The sequence below is a fragment of the Maniola jurtina genome, chromosome 28 (assembly GCF_905333055.1).
Source record: "Maniola jurtina chromosome 28, ilManJurt1.1, whole genome shotgun sequence".
NCBI classification, from domain to species: Eukaryota; Metazoa; Arthropoda; class Insecta; order Lepidoptera; family Nymphalidae; genus Maniola; species Maniola jurtina.
This window is the reverse complement of record NC_060056.1, coordinates 4,083,694-4,106,359: the sequence shown is the minus strand read 5'-3', so window position 1 is coordinate 4,106,359 and position 22,666 is coordinate 4,083,694. Positions and strand designations below refer to the sequence as shown.

The following is a 22,666-nucleotide window of genomic DNA, read 5'->3' as shown; positions in this document are numbered from 1 at the left end:
AAACATTCGAAATTCAATTCGATTTTTTTTAAACCATTCGAAATCAATCACACTTCACACTAATATTATACAGGCGAAAGTTTTTGAGTCTGTGTATGTTTGTTACTCCTTCATGCAAAAACTATTCGATGGATTTGGCTGAAATTTGGAATGGAAATAGATTATACCCTGGATTAGCACATAGGCTACTTTTTATCCCGGAAAATCAAAGAGTTCCCACGGGATTTCGAAAAACCTAAATCCACGCGGACGAAGTCGCGGGCGTCGGCTAGTATAAAATAAATGTACCTTCGCTCAGGCTGTCGACGGTTTTGGTTAGGCGTTCTATCGCCAGCGTCTGCTCGCGCAGCGACGCGTCGATCGAGAACAGCGTCTGTTTCAGAGTTCGCCTGGGAAATAATATTTATTCAATTAAACATTTTATTCTCATCATCAATTCCTCAATGCCTGGAAACAAAAGTCTTCAACCAGTGTGTCCTTCCCGTTCTCACCTACGGTGCTGAAACGTGGACACTTACAAATAGCCTTGTTCACAAATTCAAAGTTGCTCAGCGAGCTATGGACAGGGGCTATGTTAAGAGTTTCCCTGAGGGATAAGTTCCGAAATGAGGAGATCCGCAGGAGAACCAAGGTCACTGACATAGCCCAAACTATTAGCAAGCTGAAGTGGCAGTGGGCAGGCCATGCCTGTCGTAGAGGCGATGGCCGTTGGAGCCGGAAAGTCTTCGAGTGGAGACCGCGATTAAGCAAGCGTAGTGTGGGACGCCCTCCAGCACGATGGACCGACGATATAAAGCGGCTGGCGGGAAGTGGCTGAATGAGGAAGGCTGAGGACCGGGTCGTCCACAGGCTGATGATGATGATGATGATGATGATGATGATGAAACATTTTATTTCACAACAAAAGACAATTATCCATCACTAGTTGACCCACTCTGGCTTTGCACGGGGAGCCTACCTATTCCATAACAAAATATAGGTATGATTTATGAATACAGGAACCATTATAACCAGAAGTCTAGCAAAAACTTAGCGTTATTATTATACAACCTTAACACAATCCAATGCCAATAATCATATGCAGTATCTTGTAGTTTTAATGATTTAGTGGAGTATAGCGTGCAAAACTCGGGTCAAAGCCCATTGCGGCGGTGACTTCGAGTGACCTATTTACGTCCGTTGACCTCTAGCGTCAGTCAGATGTTTTATTTGCAATATATTGTGAACCAGTATTTTTTTTCGTAGTTTTTTTTTAGTATCTTATCAGTAATCATCAGTACTATCACCGGTCTTCGCTTTTGCAAGCGATCTGGTTCCAGCATTGTGTATGTTATACCTATTAGAATTTACCTACTTATAAACACAGGACGTTTTAGCTAGACCTAAGTTCAGCAGTGGACGCCTATCGGTTGGTGATGATGATAAGACATGCTTACGTGGAGGTCTTGGATCGCCTGGCTAGTTCGTCATGGCTGTCCGAGTCGCTTCTCTGCGCCAACTCCCTGATCCGCGCCTCGCCTGAACTGCGTACCGGTACGTTACGTACCGACGTTATCACAAAGTCTTCCTCGTACTCTATCACCTCTTCCGGTTGCCAGGGGCTTTAACAAAATAATATCAAATAACAGTGCGACAAGGATCTTCTGGCGCGTGGCCAAAATCGGAACTAACGCCGCCATCTTGTGAAGTGTCACGCTGTCCCCTAGTATGTGGTATTGCTAAGTGGAAAATCTGAATTTCACTGTTTTTTTAGGGTTCCGTACGTCAAAAGGAAAAAAGAATCCCTTACAGGATCACTTCGTTGTCTGTCTGTCTGTCGTGTCTGTCAAGAAAACCTGTAGGGTACTTCCCGTTGACATAGAATCAAGAAAGGTAGGTAGGTAGGTGTTATAGCACAAGTAAAGGAATAAATCCGAAAACAGTGAATTTGTTCAATTATTTCATTAACTTGCAGTGATGCACATAAAAATGTTAAAGTATCTTGAATGATGGTAAGGAACCCTTCATATGCGAGTTGGAACTCGCACTTGACCGGTTTTTTTAATAAATAAATAAAAACTTTAAAATGACCTCACCTTGTATTGGTGTGATTGTATTTCCATCCTTGATCAGTGATGCCTGAAACATCAAAGAAAATGACACAAGGAACTACAAGCTTATTAAATTGTTTCATCTTAAAAAAATGATGAGGGCCATTAAAGTTGTCAGTTTTTGACCATTTTTTGACAAGGGCTTTCTCAAAAACTAAACTAGTTAGGAATATGAAATTTCAATATATTATGTACCATTTACTGTATTTAAACAACAAATACTGAAAATAACGATTTATAAAATAGTTTCTAAGACGTCACCATAACAAACAAACATTTTTTGGGTTTTTCTTTATGGTTTAATGCGATGTTCTAGCCCAGAAAAGAAATATTTCATACATCCAAACCATGATGTTCATAATTATGTACGGCACCATAAAAAAACGAGGATCGACTAGCACTTCGCCGGTTTTTAGGGTCCCGTACCTCCAAAGGAAAAACGGAACCCTTATAGAATCACTTTGCTGTCTGTCTGTCTGTCCGTCCGTCCGTCGTGTCTGTTAAGAAACCTATAGGGTACTTCCCGTTGACCTAGAATCATGAAATTTGGCAGGTAGGTAGGTCTTATAGCACAAGTACAGGAATAAATCTGAAAACCAAGAATTTGTGGTCACATCATTAAAAAAAAATTAAAATATGTTTCAATTTTCAAAGTAAGATAATTATATCAAGTTAGAGAGTAAGAGCTTAGATGCGACATCAGAAAAGATTCGGAGGAGTCACTCAGAATAGTGGAAGAGCGAATCACAAAAAGTATTAACGAAAATATAGATACAAAATTCGAAGACATTCAAGCGCAGATTGAAATAATAAAGAAGAACAATAACGAGCAAAATGAGAGGATTCTTGCAATAGAAAAACAGATGAAATGCAGGAATATAATATTTTTTGGAGTTGAAGAAGGGGAAATATCTTATAAAGAATTAGAAAACAAAATAATAAATATAGTAAAAACAGAAATAAAGGTGGATTGCAACAGTAACGAAATTGAAATAACAAGAAGGATGGGGAAAAAAGCAGAAAATAAAATAAGACCTATAGTAGCCACTTTTACAACTTATGGCAAAAAGATTTCTATTCTCAAAAATAAACAGCACCTTAAAAACAAAACAATTTATTTGAAGGAAGACTACCCTAAACAAATATTGGAAAAAAGAAAACAGCTTCAAGACCAATTGCAACAAGCACGAAATGAAGGAAAGGTCGCATATCTACGCCAGGATAGGCTAATAATACATGAACCAAATAAAACTCGAAAGAATGCTGAAAGTACAAATAGTCAAAGTTCTAGGAAGAGAGAATTAGAGTCTACCCCTCCGAGTCAATTGAGCAATCCTTATGCTCAAGTAAATCAACCTTCATCAAATTATCACATGGCAAAGAAAAATAAACATAAGAGGAATATCCAGAATAAGGGGCAAAGCTCCATGAATAGTTTTCTACAAAAACCACCAGCACCAAAAATATTTACTGCAGTCACACTCGATGAGGAATGCGATGAATAGTGATTACCATAGCCCCTCCATCCAGTATAAACCCTGCTGCCCACTCAGCACAATTTACATAACAAGCAATAAGAAGAAAAACTTTTAAGAAAAACAGTCTCCCAACCCGGCTGGTCACCGTGGGAGAGCTAGACCAGTACCCTCCAGTCATAAGAGTTTTTAGATTGGATAATACAAGTATGAAATATAATAAAATACCTACATAACAAAAAAAAATAAGTTGATCATAAAAAGAAACACAACAAAGAGTATATACTAAAAATTTCCTATTCCTATTATTTCATAACATTAGTATAATTATTTCTAAATATTGAGTATGAATGTAAGAAAAGTTAGTAAAAATTACGCAACCAAAGACAGAGAAATATGGAAACGACTGGAGGAGGCCTTCGTCCAAAATGGGCGTACTGAAACGAAATGTGAAAGGAGAAAAAGAAACTTACCTATTAAAATATGAAAACAAGTAGTAATATGAAATAGTAATAATGTGTACTCATTCAAAAATGTAAATATATAATAAGAAAATTAGTAATTTAAAAAAAAAAAAACTAGTGATGTATAAAAAAAAAATATAAATGTAAATTAGTATTATTAATAGGATAAGTCTTGTTTATATACTACATTTTAAATCTAGTACTTATTAACATAAAATGTAATGATTGCAAAAATGTTTCAGTAAATAAAGGCTATATTATTATTATTATTATTATTATTAATTATATCAAGTGGGGTATCATATGAAATGGCTTTTACCTGTACATTCTAAAACAGATTTTTATTTATTTTTATGCATAACGGTTTTTGATTTATGGTGCAAAATGGAAAAATACCCGAGTACGGAACCCCCAGTGCGCGAGTCTGACTCGCACTTGGCCGGTTTTTACCTTCAGGCGGCAAGGTGCCATTGCCTCGGTGGAACAGTCGAGGCATCCAGGGGGATACTAGGTTCCTTGCCCGGGCGCGCTGGGCTTCTTCTATTATCGTTTTTTGTTCTGTCGCTACTATCTGTAAAGAAAGAGATCATACTTTTTTTTTTCTCTCTCTCATCTGGCTTTACAAAGATTAGCCAATGTCAAGTTTGTAGTTATTTACAAGTTAGGGAAACTATATAAGTATGGACTTCGTCTGTGCCGGCGCTCGCCAGCATACGCGCGGCGCCCCCCTAGAGCGGCCACTTTTAATAAAAAAAAACACTCCAAAAAGGCACCGTACGCGCGCCAGCAAACGCCAACACAGACGAAGTCCGATAAGATACTTGTACGTATATTATAATATAATATAACAAAATCTATTAAACTTTTTTCATGAATACTTTCTATCTCCGTCTCCGTGTACCTATTGTACTCCCACAACCTCTCGCACTGCCAAGGGTCATTGGTAGAGATTTCTTATAGAGATAAGTGCTTCCCTGCATGGAGAGAACTCTTAACGTCTAGTATTACCTGATCTTCATTATGTATAGCTTCGGAAACTTTGATCCAAAGCCTCTGCGACTCCCACTCTTGCTGCTTGTCTAGCTTCACTAGATACCTCGGCAGACGATGCTCCTTTAATATCGCTACATCTAGCAGGTTGGTTTCTTCCTGTAAACAATCAATTTTTAACTCCCGACCCAAAAAGAAGGGTGTTATAAGTTTGACGTGTGTATCTGTGTATCTGTCTGTGGCATCGTAGCTCCTAAACTAATGAACCGATTTTAATTTAGTTTTCTTTGTTTAAAACATGGCTTGATCGTATGTTCTTAGCTACAATCCAAGAAAATCTGTTCAGCCGTTTGAAAATTATTATCAGCTCTTTTCTAGTTACCGTAACGTTCACTTGTCGGGAGTGTTATAAATTTTTAATATACACTTGTCGTTTATATTGTTTAAAAACTTTAAAAACTTACTACTTTAAAACTAACTTTAAAAACTGTTTATTTTAAAAGAACCCGGGCCTAACTCGTAAAAAGTGGAAACTCAAAATCCCAGGACATTTAACTGAAACTATTTTCATTTTCTATACTTCAGGCCCAGGTCTTTACTTTACTTTACTTTAGGGGTGGAATTTCAAAAAATAGTTTATTGAAATTTTCTCCTACAATATAGAAGGAACATCCTACAAGTTTCTAACCACATCAGTGTAGTTTGTGTGTTGCTCAGTTAGTCAGTCAGTCAGGACAAATTCCTTTAAATGTATATAACTTACCCCTGTCCGCTTGTCCTTAATATCGATTCTGCCGTCCCAGTAACCTACAAGTGAAGCTTTCGTGTCTTTCCCTCTCTTGATTCGTTTAGAAATCTCCAAGAGTGATAAGAGAAGAGAGGAGAGAGAAAGGGAAAGAGAGAGAGGAGAGGAGAGAAGAGAGAGAGACCAAGTACCAGTAGGTATTCATGGGTACTTGGGCTTAAAAATGACAGACTTTTGTCCCCTACTTAACACCCTTAGGGGGGATATTGCCAAAATTATTTTCTTAGTGAGTTTTTACAATATAGAATTCCTCCTACAAGTTTCTAACCCCATCAGTGTAGTGTGTGCGTCGCTCAGTTAGTCAGTCAGTCAGGACAAATCTCTTTATATGTATGTAATGTATAATAACTTACCCCTGTCCGTTTGTCCTTAATATCAATTCTGCCGTCCCAGTAACCTTCTACCGAAGCTATTGTGTCCTTCCCTTTCTTGATTCGTCCCGAAATAGCATTCGTTTGGTCCGCGCCCCCGAGAAACGACTGGAGACGAAAATTATTACATATTTTACTAACTTAAGGTATTCTGAAAAATCACCTGTTTATATCAAACAGTTTATTGTTTATAGTCTAATTGTTTATATCAAACAACCATTTGTGGTTTTCTAGACGCTTCCTAAAATTATTGTATTATACAAATTATTTTATTAAAGTGCCTAATGATTTCTGAAAAAATCACTTACCCTCAATTTGAATTCAACGTCCGCTTGATAGCCCGTCTCTTGACAGATTACGTGTACCTTTGAACAATGTAACAACATTAATAACCATGAGCATTGACGTTTGTGAGCCACATATGGTTCACAACAATGTTTTGTGAGCCACATGTGGTTCACAACAATACTGTGAGTCACATATGGTTCACAGCAATGGTTTTGTGAGCCACATATGTTTCGAAACAATATTGTGCCTCACTTGTGGTTCACTGCAATAGTTTTGTGAGCCACATGTGGTTCACAACATAATGTTTCATGAGACACGTATGGTTCATAGTGAACTAACCTTGCCTCCCAGCTCCATACTAAGCGTGCCTATGACAATTCCCTTACAGTGGGCGTAAGGTGCTGTAGTTATGTAGGTTTCACCCCAATTTAGTAAGTGTATGCGCGCGCAACCCTCCAAGATGGCGGACGTGGAATTACCTGAAAAAAAAGTTAATCTATATGTATAACCGGTTGCATACCTGAGAGTTCTCCAAATGTAAAATCTATCACAAAAAAATCGGCCAAGTGTGAGTCGGACTCGCAGACGATTGGTTCAATATTATCATCGTAAAATATTATGTATGTACTTTTTAAGGTACATAGCGGCCATTTGGAAATTCATATTATTTGTTGTTATAGCGGCAATGGAAATACACATTCTGTGAAAATTTCAAATCTCTACCTATAACGGTTCACAAGATACAGCCCGCTGACAGACGGACGGACAGACGGATGGACGGATGGCCGGACGGGCGGATGGACAGCGTCAACCTATTTAAGGTTCACGAGACAGACAGACGGACAGACGAACGAAAGGAAAGCGGAGGCTAAGTAATAGGGTTCCGTAGGCACATTCGGTTACGGAACCCTAATAAGGAGTTAATTCTCACCATAAAACTTGGATCTCGCCAGCAGACTACCCTCTATCACGAATCCATCTTTTCTGTTTGAAATGTAAAATGCAGAAACGGGCGGGTGATGAGATACCTGCAATAAACAAGAACCGTTACAACCATGAATCTATCTACATCCACACTATTATATAAAGAGTGTGAGATTCGCCCGCGTGGATTGGTCAGATTCCCTGCAGCATCAGGATTGAGGAGTTGGAATCCAAATTTTTTATGGGACAATGTCGAAAGTTCCTCTATCGATTAAAAATAATCACGCAAATCGGTTCAGATATCTCGGAGATATTGTATTGTATGAAATTTGGTACCGAGGTAACTTGCGTCCCTGTAATTGACATAGGCAACTTTTTATCCCGGAAAATCAAACAGTTCCCACGGGATCTTTAAAAACCTAAATCCACGCGGACGAAGTCGCGGGCGTCCTCTAGTTGTTGTACATATATTATACCACCTACCTCTAATATCTATAGCTATATCCTTTGGACCATTTTGGTTGCCTGGAAGAGATCGCTAGGTAGCGATAAGGCCGCCAAATTGTACCTATATTTTGTTGAGCTTTGTATGTGTTTTTCTGTACTAATTTTGTGGTGTACAATAAAAGTATATTCATTCATTATTATTTTATCTTGTTTGTAAATTCAATACAGTACAACCAAATTAATAATGCGCATAGAAATCTTCGTCACTGTTCGGCAACGGTCGTATGATACACATGATATTGACTCCTATTTGTTTATAACAAGGTGCAAAATTCGTCGTATTCCCAGAAACACCCGAATCATTGAATCGTAAGAGCCCTAAACAATGCACTTGCATTTTGCACCTTGTTATAAACAAATAGGAGTCAATATCATGTGTATCATACGACCGTTGCCGAACAGTGACGAAGATTTCTATGCGCATTATTAATTTGGTTGTACTGTACGCGGCTGTATGGCGCGTTTTTCAAATGAGTTTTTTTTACTTTTTAGTTAAGTTTTGATAGGGTAGTCTAGTTTTTTTTGATTACGAATTGTTTAGTAGGTACCTGCTCGGCTATATAGTATGTATACGTCTCGTTGTCAGTGTGTCTCCAGCAGCAGCGGAAGGTCTCGCCCAGCACTGGGTTGTAGGGCTTCTTCAGCCCCTTCGGCTTCCTGTACAAGCCTGACAGGTACCATTTTAGGACCCCTTTGAATCTTTGGTAGGGGTCTTCCGCTGCTTGGGCCCTGGAAATAAAACCATTTAAATGTTTAGAAGCAGGAGTTACTTTGCGGAAGACCATGATATACAAGGAACCAAAAGCTTAATTTGTTATGACCCGCTGAAAACGAAATCTAATAGCGTGTTTTGGGAGGTTTTTGTGGTGTTGCGTAGTGTTGGTGTAAACTGCTCGCTTAGTGGTTAGCTTTTTTTGCATGTTAATGCATACATACCTACGGAACCTTAAAAATGTTAAAACTCGAAAAAACTCATAAATAATTTTGATTCGAAGTAGGTACTATTGTACTCCTTTTGAGGACTGTTAGATTTGTAAAATCATATAGTGGTGATAAAACGTACAACAGACGGAAACGTTTAAGTGCGGAAACCAGCCCCGAGAGAAAAACAAGAAGTGGTTAGCGTTGCTTACTGCGCCAGCAAGTCCGCGTGGTAGTAGTTGTCAGACAGCTTGTCGAGGAAGGAGCGCGGCTCCAGGATGAAGGTGGGCAGCACCACCTTGGACAGGTCCATGCCGGGCCGGACCTGCTTCAGCAGGAACCATAGCAGGGACTTGTTCTCTTCCGCCACCTCTTCCACGAGCTCCCCAGCCTGAAATAGCATTTCACTCTATAATATACCACGGTATTGTAACATATCCAGGTCCTAGGTCTTATATAAACACTAGGTGCGTTGTTTGGACCTAGACATGTTAGGAGAATCAGCTCCGTACAGCCAGGGAATTCTATGGAAACGATATTAATGAAATTAAAACCTCGAGTACCATAGAAATAGTTATTTAATCTTGGACTGGTTTAGGAACAGTTTTACAATGTAAAATGAACTCGACTAGCGTACAGAAACATGAGAGGTAAATTGAAGTTATTTATTTTTTAATTTTCGTATACAATACCACACGTTACAGTATCACACATCACAGACGCCGAGTGGATTTCCATGTGTATTTACGTCCTTAAAATCCTTAAACGCACGTATATACGCACACACACATAAACGCACGCACGCACGCGCACACACGCAGGCACACTAACACGCGCACGCACTCGCCCGCGTACGCAGACACTGGCTACCCTGGCAAGCAAGCATGTCGCTCTTCTTACTGCCAGACTGTCAGAGCACGGACTGCTCTGACAGTCTGGCATACCAAGCCTACTATTCACTCTCTCTCTCTCTCTCACACACACACACACACACACGCACAGATACACAGTACTCTGTAAGAAACACTCACCACGCCAATCTCAGTGTCTGGATCTTCAGCATAGAAGCTGGCTATCCTGGCAAGGATATCCCTCTTCCTAGTGCCAGGGTCCGTGATCTGGCTGTCTGGCATGCCCGGCCTGGAGCCTTCGCTGTCCGTGTCTGACGCCGCGCCCGCTAACTCTATGGGAGAAGGGGTGGGACAAGTGCTATTAGCGTTGCTACAGGGCTTACTCTATAGGGTATGTAGCGATCTACTTAATTTTATAATGATAACTACGTCTTGCGATTCTTAGCACTGATTTGAGCAAACCAAAACAAATCTCTCTACATTTTTAGTACATAAAGAAAAGAAGAAAATATTTTACTATATTAGTATATTTGGTTGAACACAAATCAATAAACTAATTGTTAGGTCAAAAGGTACGTTTCCACTGAAGCGGATCGGAGCGGAGACGTGTTCAATAGACCAATTAGATTATTTTGAGATCGTGCGATGATTTTATCAGACCATCTCTAAATAATTTGACTGGTCAAAAGCATACGTCTCCGCTACGTTTCAATGTAAACACACATTTAAAGTAATGCTATCCTTTTTGGCAAGGACCTCTATGAACAAGTGTAAATTAAAAATTTATAACACCCCCGACAAGTGAAGGTTACAGTAACTAGAAAAGAGCTGATAACTTTCAAACGGCTGAACCGATTTTCTTGGATGATAGCTAAGAACACTATCGATCAAGCCACCTTTCAAACAAAAAAAAACTAAATTAAAATCGGTTCATTCGTTTAGGCGCTACGATGCCATAGACAGATACACAGATACACACGTCAAACTTATAACATCCCTCTTTTTGGGTCGGGGGTTAAAAAGATAGCAAGCACTATAAGAGATGTCGGTTAGTTTAGAGCTGATTTGTGTACATCTTAAAAGACACCAGTCTAACTTAATATTGAGCCTTGGTCAAATACAAACGTGTAGCGGCAGCGGCCGTATGACCTACATACAGTTCCGCAACGCCTCTAGATCGGGTTTGACCGAGTCTTTAAAGTTTGGCATCACCTATAAAGACTAGCACAAAAATACTGCAACTGTTAAATAACCGAGCACCTAATCACACTTCACACTAATATTATAAAGGCGAAATTTTGTGTGTAGGTATGTGTGTGTGTGTGTATGTTTGTTACTCCTTCACGCAAAAACTACTAGACGGATTTGGCTGAAATTTAGAATGGAGATAGACAATACCCTGAATTAGCACATAGGCTACTTTTTATCCCGGAAAATCAAAGAGTTCCCACGGGTTTTCGAAAAACCTAAATCTACGCGGGCGAAGTGGCGGAGATATTCAAAACTATGACTTCTGCGCAGGTACATTGACGTAACTTACAAAAGTGGTAGTACTGTATCATCGGAATGTAAGAAACATTGAAGGGTATGAACTCATAGTTCACACGGTATGTTCACATGGTTATAAATAGACAACCGGATACCTTTATAGAGATCCGTGTCACTCCTTATAAAACCATTGATGATTATTATTGAACAAATATCACTTATTGACAATAGTCAGGAAGTCCGTGGGTAATTTCAAGAGGTGCTTGAAACATCAGAAAATCCTAATTAATCCTAATCCTAATAATATTATAAATATGAAAATGTGGATGTTTGGATGTTTGTTATTCAATCACGCAAAAACTACTGGACGGATTTGGGTGAAATTTGGAATGGAGATAGATTATACCCTGTATTAACACATAGGCTACTTTTTATCCCGGAAAATCAAAGAGTTCCCGCGGGATTTTAAAAAACGTAAATCCACGCGGACGAAGTGGCGGGCATCAGCTAGTTAGTAATAAATGGTGCCCGTTCCACTATCGGCAACCTTTATAAAGGTCCGTGTCAATCCTTATAAAGTCATCGATTATTATTATAGATTAAATATCATGTCCTGTTGAAAATAGTCAGAAAGTGTGTGGGTAATTTTTAAAAGGTGCTTGAAACAGCTGAGTTTGTAATAAATTGTGCCCGTACCTCTACATCTCTTGAAACATTGTAGGCGTAAAACTTGTATTTAACATTTATTTAAACAGTTTTTATTTAAACACCAAAAACATATTTCAAAAATGCTATTGACAAGTTTTTACAAGTTTTGCCAAAAACTAGTATCACAACTAAGTAATGGCATTGTGGAATCACAAGTCTATCTGTCACAGCAGTTTTTGATTCGTGATATCTGGCATATTTCAACAAAAAAACACAAATTTATTGGGATATGTCTAGTTTGCTCAAGCAATAAGAACTATCATACAAACTTACAAACTTTCCGCTTTTCTCAAGCACCCTCCCAAAATTTCCCACCAGCTCTTCAGCTAAGATACCATAATATTTTCTAGTGGTAAATCAACCTTATATAGTATCAAAATCAATACTCGATTACATACAAATACGTAAACATACATTTATTACATTTCAAGTAGCGGCATATAAGTACTAGACATAAAAGGGAATATTAACACAATGTCTATTACATTATTAATACATAATGATTTATTTATAATCTATTAATAAATAATTATCGTAAATCTCTGCTTAAGAATATGTCAACAGTAGTACTTAGTAATACACACTCAATAATATTAGTAGGGTGCCCATATCACTTCTCCTGATGGTAGGACTGTCTTAATAATAGTTCCTATTAGAATAACTTTATATATATTGAATATGTACTTGAAAAGAGCAACCGCCGAGTTTCTTACTGGTTCTTCTCGGTGGGAACGGCATTCCGAACCAGTGGTAGATTTTTTTTGACGATTCAAAAGCACTTGTAAAAGTTTAATTGAATAAAAACATTTTGAATTTGAATTGAATTGAATAGTTGCAGATCGTAGTTAAGTTCTAACAGCACGAAAGTAATTTTTGGTGGTTTCAACATTTTCACAACACGTAGCCTACTTTTTGTTCGGGAAAATTAATGAGTTCCCGCGGGATTTACAAAAAAATCCTATATTCCTAAGACATATCCTATATTCCTATAATCCTAGACACGCGGACAGCGCGTCGTCCGCGTGGATATCGGCGTCGCGAGCATCACCTAGTAAGTACATGAGGACTGTCTCAATAATAATTTTTATTAAAAAGTAGGTACCTACTTTATAGCTGCAAATTACTTACGATTAAATTAATTACGATATTTTTCATCTCTCTCCTCATAAATATAAATCTGCAGTCAGGGACATTATATCCACAAGTGTAAATTAAAAAATTTCAACACCAGTGAAAGTTACAGTAACTAGAAAAGAGCTGATAACTTTCAAACGGCTGAACCGATTATCTTTGACTATTCCGCGCCTACGATCCAAAGTATCTGAGTTTTCCAAAACATCATTTTCAAATAAATAATTATGTATATCTCGGCAACGTCCATGTTGACAGCTTGACATTGTCAATTGACACTTGAATATTATGAACCTAACGGTTATCTAACCTTCTTTTCTACAAGAAAACTAGAAAAGAGCTGTTAACTTTTAAACGGCTGAACCAATTTTTTTGGATTATAGCTAAGAACACTCTCGATCAAGCCACCTTTCAAACAAAAAAAGTAAATTAAAATCGGTTCATTCGTTTAGGCGCTACGATGCCACAGACAAATACACAGATACACAGATACTTAGACACACGTCAAACTTATAACACCCCTCTTTTTCGGTCGGGGGTTAAAATATGACTAGCTTCACTTATCAGTTTTGTTTCGTTTTTGTTTTTGTTTTAATATTTATGTGATTTACCTTTTTTCTGTTCTTTTCCTACGTACCTTTATACCCGGCTATTGTATGTTTTAATGTGTGTGAACTTTTCGTTGGAGACTGTTGTGCTGTGTGTGCTTTGTATTTGTGTTACCTATTGTTTATTTTTGATACTATGTGTGTCCATAAAATATAAAAATAAAATGAAATAAATAAATGGTCGCTTACGTCGTCGCGTAAGTCATTTTTAGCGACAACACAATATAATCAATAATTTTTATGCCAGAAAATTAATGAGTTCCCGCGGGATTTAAAAAAACCTATATCCACAATCCACGCGAACGAAGGCGCGAACATCACCTAGTAAGTACACAAAACCTTTTTTTTAGAAAGTCCTACATTTTACAAACACTCTGGTCACCCTAATATGACGTATAAACAATTAAGTACAGTAAAGATACGCTAAAAGGCACCTCAATACATAGAGATAGCAACGGTAAATATGTACAAGTATGTAACATTAACGTAGGTATTCTAAACCCCTTATGAGGTTAGAGTAAACAGTCAAATTCGTGAAAAATATTTGCACATAGTGTGTTACTGTGTATAGGTACTTAATATTTGGTCTTAGTTTTGTGGACTATAACAAAAGTTATAACACTACCTGTAACACCCCCGACAAGTGAAGGTTACAGTAACTAGAAAAAGAGCTGATAACTTTCAAACGGCTGAACCGATTTTCTTGGATTATAGCTAAGAACACTCTCGATCAAGCCACCTTTCAAACAACAAAAAACTATAATCAGTTCATCAGTTTAGGAGCTACGATGCCACAGACAGATACACAGATACACACGTCAAACTTGTAACACCCCTCTTTTTGGGTCGAGGGTTAAAAATAAAAATGAATTACAGGATAGTATATGTGCTGGTAAAACTAACCTCCATTGCAGTGTGACAAGTCAGAAACGCTCTCCGCGTTCCCATTAGCCAATTCCACGTCAGACTCCTTAAAACGTGTCAGTATGGCCGAGTCGACGGAATATTTCCTGTTCAATGGAAACGTGCCCGGTTCGGAAAATTGTCTCGAAAGCTTCTTCTGGCGTTTCAGAAGGGAGAAGATGCTGGAGCGTCTCCTACTCTTGTCTTTCATTTTGGAGATCATATCAGCTTCCTGGTCCATCTTGTCTAATAGCATTTCGATTGGCTTTCTTTTTAAATATTATTTATTGTCAAGCCAAAATACTTTACACACACTTTTTTATTTTTTTAACAAAAAACTTTCTACAATTTTTTTTTTTCAATAAATGATTGGATTAAGATGTTCATTTTTGCATTTCTCAACTGTTGTTTAAAACTTAACAAGTTCATTCATACGTAAAAAGTTTGAAGTGAACACTTTATACCTAGTCCTTTTCTAATTTTTTTTTTTTTGTTTTGTATAAGCGTCATTATTTGTAATACTATGTTTATGTGTCAGTTTCAACGAATAAATTTTATTCTATTCTATTCTATAAATTCATTCACTCATTCATTTTGATTTGGTCTTTTTCTTTTATTTGTTTAACTGATCATAGAAAAACTAGACGAATGTAGAGACAAAATCCCAGGGACTTTTTTTTGTATCTTTTGTCCATTACATATAAGAGTTGTCAATGAAATAAACGTTTTTTTTTCCTTTATTATTAGGGTTCCGTAACTCAAAAGGATAAACGGAACCCTTATAGCATCACGTTGTTGTCTGTCTGTCCATCGTGTCTGTCAAGAAACCTATAGGGTACTTCCCGTTGACCTTATAGCACGGTAGGTGTCCAGGTAGGTGTAGGTAGGCACCAGGTCTTATAGCACAAGTACAGGAATAAATCTGAAAACCACTAATATGTGGTTACAACATTAAAAAATTAAAATGTGTTCCAATTTTCAAAGTAAGATAACTATACCAAGTGGGGTATCATATGAAAGAGCTTTACTTGTACATTCTAAAACAGATTTTTATTTATTTTTATGCATAATAGTTTTTAATTTATCGTGCAAAATGTTGGAAAAAATACCCGAGTACGGAACCCTCAGTGCGCGAGTCTGAATCGCACTTGGCCGGTTTTTTTTTTGTATGGTACTGCTTTATATCTAGCAAAATATCTGTTAATATCATTTATCATTTTATCAGTAACACCGATATCATTTGATGATAGAGTTACTTCTAACTAATTACTAATTACTTCTTGCTTATAAGTAATTAAAATAGTAATTTGTTTAGTTACCATGAGTAGCAATCTTTCATTTGATGAAAAGTTATTCCTTGGAATGGAACTTCCTAATGCATATGGCAGGGTAGTCGTGTTTGGACTGGCATATTTTATTTTCATGAGTAGGTTTTAGTTTTAATACTTTTTAGAAAGAAAGAAAGAAAGAAAATTTTATTTATTCATCGTGTTTTAGGGTTCCGCATTTCGAAAGAAAAAAGAACCATACAAAAATCACTTCGTTGTCAGTTGTGCCTGTCTAGAAAACCTATAGGGTACTTCCCTTTGACCTAGAATCAAGGAATTTGGCAGGTAGATAGGTGTTATAGCACAAGTAAAGGAAAAAATCCGAAAACCGTGAATTTATGGTTACACCACAAAAAAATGTGTTCATGAACAAATAATTAGTATTTTCAAATTTCAAAGTAAGATGACTATACCAAGTGGGGTATGATATGAAAGGGCTTTACTTGTACATTCTAAAACAGATTTTTATTTATTTTTACGCATAATGGTTTTTGATTTATCGTGCAAAATGTAGAAAAAAATAACCGAGTACAGAACCCTCAGTGCGCGAGTCTGAATCGGCCAGTTTTTGTAACATTAAAAAAAAAAGCGTTGACTTTAACATAAGTTGGACTTCGTCTGTGATGGTGTTAGCTGGCGGGCGTGCTGTGCCTTTTTGGAGTGTTTTTTGTGTTAAAACTGACTGGAAAGCGCTCTAAGGGGGTGCCGTGCGTGTGTCGGCGAGCGACGGCACAGACGGGGTCCATACTTGTATATTTTAACTAACTTGTTACAAATAACTACAAACTTGACATTGGCTAATCTTTGTAAAGCCAGACAAGAGAAAAAAAAACAAAAGTTATTGACATTTTAAATTACGTATGTAAAACAGTCCGCATTATGTTCGTTTATCACAACAACGTTATCACAACACCACTAGAAACAAATTGTTCTGTATTTTCATAACTCATTTCACTGATATTAATATTAATCATTAAACAATTATTTTTTAAGATGATAAGAATCTAAATTAAATATATAGGATTATGGAGATATTTATTATGTGTATTCATAAAAAGTAAAACTACTAGACGAAAATGTGATTCAAAAGCAAATAATTCTTTCTACAAATATACTTTTACAAGGTCTGTTATTTAAGGCTCGAGACACACCAACGCAAAATCGGTGCGCAGTGACGCTTTTTTTGATTATGGAGATATATTTGTTACGTGTATTCATAAAAAGTAAAACTGCTAGACGAAAATGTGATTCAAAAGCAAATAATTCTTTCTACAAATATACTTTTACAAGGTCTGTTATCCAAGGCCCAAGACACATTGACGCAAAATCGGAGCGCAATGACGCTTCTTTCTTAAAATATTATAAATATTAATTTTCTTATAAAATAAGATCAGAGTTTTTTAAAAACTTATTGAATTACTCATTATAATTTCTCGTTTTCGCAGCAATTTGTGCTGAGCCTTGACACTTAACTTCATCAGGAGGTGCGGAAAAATTGATAACTCGCTAATCAGAGGGAAAATGTAGGCCAGATAAGATAAGAGGTTCCCCATAGACTTAATTAATGTTTGCTTCATTTATGCCGATTTGTGTCAAAAACATGTTTTGCCATATCTCAGAAATTATGCTACAACCATCGATGTATATGGATTAGCCTTTCCCATACAATTCCGTCCGCAAAAATAAGCTTGAATCTTACGTCATCGTCATTGACAAAGTCAAGAGACTTTTGCAATTTCTCTTGACTTTTTGAGCGCGTTTTTTATCTTCGAAGGGCCCATCCATATACATCGATGGCTACAACCTACAACTAAAACTCAAGACTGACTGGAACAGGTAATCCCGAGTGACACTGGTTATAATTTTTTTGGAAAAAAATGCATATGGCAGAGCATTCGTGTTTTTTAGATTTTTTCAATACCTAACTATGGTTCGTTTCAAAAACGCGTCGTCTTTTTCGTTTTTCACGGCAATGTGTACAGAGCCTTAACGCTTTTCACCTCATCAGGAGATAAAACGTAGGCCAGATAAGATAAGAGGTTCCTCATAGACTTAACTTATGTTTGCTTTATTTATGCTGATTTGTGTCAAAGCCATGCATGCTATTTTTTTGTTTTTTTTTTCCGCTTTAGCATATATTTTTTTTTATTAAAATATTACAATACTAGCGACCCGCCCCGGCTTCGCACGGGTGGACATTTATTTTTTCTATTTTCCGGGATAAAATATAGCCTATACGGATTCGGAAGAATCCCTCTAAGTAATGGTAAAATAAATTTTGAAATCGGTCCAGTAGTTTTTGAGCCTATTCAATACAAACATACAAAAATACAAAGGTTTCCTCTTTATAATATTAGTATAGAAAACTTAAAGCTAGTCTTATCTAATTACTATACAAATCATGCCCACGTGGAATGGTGCCAAGAATACTGTCTGCATTTCCGCGCTGGACAGCCAGGCTGATCCGCTGCGCAAAAAATGAGCCAGCCCTTCTGTCACCCCATGAGGCTATTAAACGCGGTGAAATGTGAAATGCTATTTTGCCGTATCTCAGAAGTGATGCAAAAACAAAAACTCAAGGCTTACTCCAAAAGAACAATACTGCCGTGTTTTTAACCCCCGACCCAATAAGAGGGGTGTTATAAGTTTGACGTGTGTATCTGTGTATCTGTGTATCTGTCTGTGGCATCATAGCGCCTAAACGAATGAACCGATTTTAATTTAGTTTTTTTTGTTTGAAAGGTGGCTTGATCGAGAGTGTTCTTAGCTATAATCTAAAAAAATTGGTTCAGCCGTTTAAGAGTTATCAGCTCTTTTCTAGTTTTCTTGTAGAAAAGAAGGTTAGATAACCGTTAGGTTCATAATATTATGTCAATAGACAAATGTCAAGCTGTCAAGATGGACGTTGCCTAAATACATAATTATTTATTTGAAAATGATGTTTTGGAAAACTCAAATACTTTGGATCGTCGGGGGTGTTATAAATTTTTAATTTTCACTTGTTATTTTTATATACGTGACATTTTGTTTATATTTAATTACTTTGCAGCGCCCTGACGGGGCTTCATGTTGTCACACTAATATTATAAAGGAGAAAGTTTGTATGTGTGTGTGTGTGTGTGTGTGTGTGTGTGTGTGTGTATGTTTGTTACTCCTTCACGCAAAAACCACTGGACGGATTTGGCTGAAATTTGGAATGGAGATAGATAATATCCTGGATTAGCACATAGGCTACTTTTTATCCCGGAAAATCAAAGAGTTCCCACGGGATTTCGAAAAACCTAAATCTACGCGGGCGAAGTCGCGGGCATCGGCTAGTAAAGAATAAATTTGAATTTCGTGGGCAGCCCGGCGCTTCCACCTTAACCTAAATTGTTAAATCTTAGAAACATATTTCAGCACATTAGCCATATCGGCATACCTACAGTATCAATTTTGCATGTTTGAATAAGTGAATCACCTTCCAGTAAGTAGGCAAATGCATGCGTAGTGTATTTCGTAAACAAACATATGCATATGCTCACTATCATTGATAAGTGCCTAAACTTATAAATATCGAGTGCATTCAACCTTCTAAACGAATTTAACTTCAAATAATACCTGAGAATCTGCTTTCCGAATGGTAGAGTCAATACGAACAGACTGCCTTAATTTTTGGGGTTCCGTATCACCAAAAAAATCGGCCAGGTGCGAGTCGGACTCGCGCACCGAGGGTTCCGTACTCGGGTATTTTTTTCGACATTTTGCTCGATAAATCATTAACTATAAATAAATAAATAAAAACTGTTTTAGAATTCACATTCTAAAACAGATTTTTATTTATTTTTATGCATAATAGTTAATTCAGGCAAAGCCCTTTTAAATGATACCCCACTTTATCTTACTTTGAAAATTGAAACACATTTTAATTTTTTTTAATTATGATTTACGGATTTATTCCTTTACTTGTGCTATAAGACCTACCTACTTGCCAAATTTCATGATTCTAGGTCAACGGGAAGTACCCTATAAGTTTTCTTGACAGACAGGACGGATGGACGGACAAACAGACAGACAGACAGACAACAAAGTGATCTTATAAGTGTTCCGTTTTTCCTTTTGAGATACGGAGCCCTAAAAAACGGAACCCTTATAGGGTCACTTTGTTGTCTGTCAAATAGACTGACAGACAACTGTCAAGGCTTATTGGCATCCTAATTGAAGTATTTCGTACAGTCGATTTGGTATACCATTGATTCGGTACACCCCGGTACATTTCTGTGAGTGATAACCCTAATTAGGAGCTGATTGTAGCAGGAAATGTGTTTATTTCATAGTTTTTCCTATACCTAACAAACAACAATAGCTCCAATTGTACCTACTATGTTAATAATAAACATATTTTATTTGAACTCACGTAACCTTTTGCAAGGTTGTTAGGGAAGCCATTTTATTATTTTTATATTTACAGGACAATGATGGATATATTTTTTTTCTCTCTCGTCTGGCTTTACAAAGATTAGCCAATGTCAAGTTTGTAGTTATTTGTGACAAGTTAGTTAAACTATACAAGTATGGAACCCGTCTGTGCCGGCGCTCGCCGACACACGCACGGCACCCCCTTAGAGCGCTTTCCAGTTAAAAAAAAAAAAAACACTCCAAAAAGGCAGAGCACGCCTGCCAGCTAACACTAACACAGACGAAGTCCCACCAGTAACTTTACATTACAATTTTTTTTTAAATATTTTTACCATTTTTTTTACAATAACACTTTAAGACACTTTAAAAAAAACTGCATAATATTTACACCTTTCTAGATAAATTAATTATTATTTAATAAAAAGAAAATGTAACAACTTTTTAACTGTTTAAAACCATTTTTTTAGAAGTTAGGTTTGTTAAGGTTGCGTAGGTTCACACTTCATTTGTATGTAAACAAACAGATATCGATATTCGATATCGTATCGAATGTAATAAATCGATGTATCGACCAGACGTTATGCCATGCGCGTTACCGGTTACTCACTGAGTAATGAGTTGTTAGAATCGGCTGTTAGAGATAAGGTATAAAGGCAGGCGTTCAGTCGTTCATATATTAAAAGTTGTATTAAGCATAATAATTACTTAATTGTTTAGTAAAAAGTATCTTTATGAGAACATGGTTGATATCTAAATATACAAGTGTAAATTAAAAATTTATAACACCCCCGACAAGTGAAGGTTACAGTAACTAGAAAAGAGCTGATAACATTCAAACGGCTGAACTGATTTTCTTGGATTATAGCTAAGAACACTCTCGATCAAGCCAAGCCACCTTTCAAACAAAAAAAAAAACTAAATTAAAATCGGTTCATTAGTTTAGGAGCTACGATGCCACAGACAGATACACAGATACACAAGTCAAACTTATAAAACCCTTCTTTTTGAGTCGGGGGATAATAAAACTGACAGTTTGTGTGTAGGTGCGTGTGTGTGTTCTTCTCTTTCACGCAAAAACTACTGAACGGATTTGGCTAACATTTGAAACGGAGATAGATCATACCTTGGATTAACACATGGGCTACTTTTTATCCCGTAAAAATCCATGGTTCCCGCGGGATTTTAACATATATCCACGTGTGTGTGTGTGTGTGTCTGTGTGTGTGTGTATGTTTGTTACTCCTTCACTCAAAAACTACTGGACGGATTTGGCTGAAATTTGGAATGGAGATAGATAATATCCTGGATTAGCACATAGGCTACTTTTTACCCCGGAAAATCTAAGAGTTCCCAAGGGATTTCGAAAAACCTAAATCCACGCGGGCGAAGTCGCGGGCATCGACTAGTCTAGTATAAAGTATGTGTCTGTTTGTTTATAAGCTATAACAGTATGGCCATCAAACAAGAAATAACCTTCGAGATTATGCAAACAAATAAGGACGGCACTTAGCAAGACGTTAAATAGGTAATAAAATTCATATTTGCAGACTTCATTTATAAATATGTAACTCTAATGCGCAACGCACACCGGTAGAGTGAAGTAGAGTTGAGGCGAAGCGCCCTTATTAATAACCACTCAATATATTTATTAGCAACTAGCAGACACCAGCCACTTCGTCCGTGTCGATTCAGATTTTCAAAAACTCATTGGTTTTCCGGGATAAAAAGTAGCTTATATCACTCTCCAGGTCTTCAACTAGACCCATGCAAAAAAAATCACAAAGAGTTTTAAATGCTTATTATAATATTTTTAAATCTTTGATTTCACGTCACGCCTAGGGCTCAAGTATCTGATATTTGACAGATGCAGATTTAGGTTCAAACCGAAAGAGTGAAAACCGCCCGTGCAAGAGTGAATTAGAGTGAAGTAGTCACTCTAGTTCACTCTTGCACGGGCGTATCGCCGGCCCACTAATGTAGTGGGCCGGTGACAGGTTGAGATGATGATAATGATGATACTAGTTACATCCATATTTCACAGCTGATTAGTTGCTATCAAAAGACTCGGCATCACTCCACTCCGTAGGTATGCGTCGACTCTTTTTTCTAGAAATTGTCAAAGTAAACAATTTTTTTTCTACGAATTTTTCTTTAGTCACCTAGAAAGTCTAGCATCTGCGATACTTAGCCAAACTACGCAGTCGACATTTTTTGTCTATGTTTACTTGTTTATATTAGCAATGATTATGTTAGCAAGATTTTGTAACTTTAAAGCACTGGTCACACATAACGCGCGATTGCAGCAGTGCGGCGCTACAACACAGTTCTATAAATGTCCCGGCCAGCAACGCGATGTTCAACGGCGTTTCCCGTTAAACGTAGATGTAGCCACGATCGACGTACCATTCCATTCACA

At 37.2% G+C, this 22,666-nt stretch overlaps 1 protein-coding gene across 1 annotated transcript in view; it reads right to left on the bottom strand.

Moving 5' to 3' along the window:
• LOC123879556 (oxysterol-binding protein-related protein 8) overlaps positions 1-22,666 on the bottom strand; it is a 42,536-nt gene that overhangs the window by 1,534 nt on the left and 18,336 nt on the right. Inside the window, exons 10-21 of the mRNA XM_045927328.1 lie at positions 9,867-10,018; positions 9,048-9,226; positions 8,463-8,643; positions 7,415-7,511; positions 6,823-6,962; positions 6,504-6,560; positions 6,178-6,303; positions 5,038-5,178; positions 4,480-4,600; positions 2,076-2,118; positions 1,437-1,601; positions 289-389 (exon numbers count right to left, since the gene is read on the bottom strand). Coding sequence (XP_045783284.1) covers positions 289-389; positions 1,437-1,601; positions 2,076-2,118; positions 4,480-4,600; positions 5,038-5,178; positions 6,178-6,303; positions 6,504-6,560; positions 6,823-6,962; positions 7,415-7,511; positions 8,463-8,643; positions 9,048-9,226; positions 9,867-10,018 — 1,503 coding nt within the window. The remainder of the gene's footprint in view (positions 1-288; positions 390-1,436; positions 1,602-2,075; positions 2,119-4,479; positions 4,601-5,037; positions 5,179-6,177; positions 6,304-6,503; positions 6,561-6,822; positions 6,963-7,414; positions 7,512-8,462; positions 8,644-9,047; positions 9,227-9,866; positions 10,019-22,666) is intronic.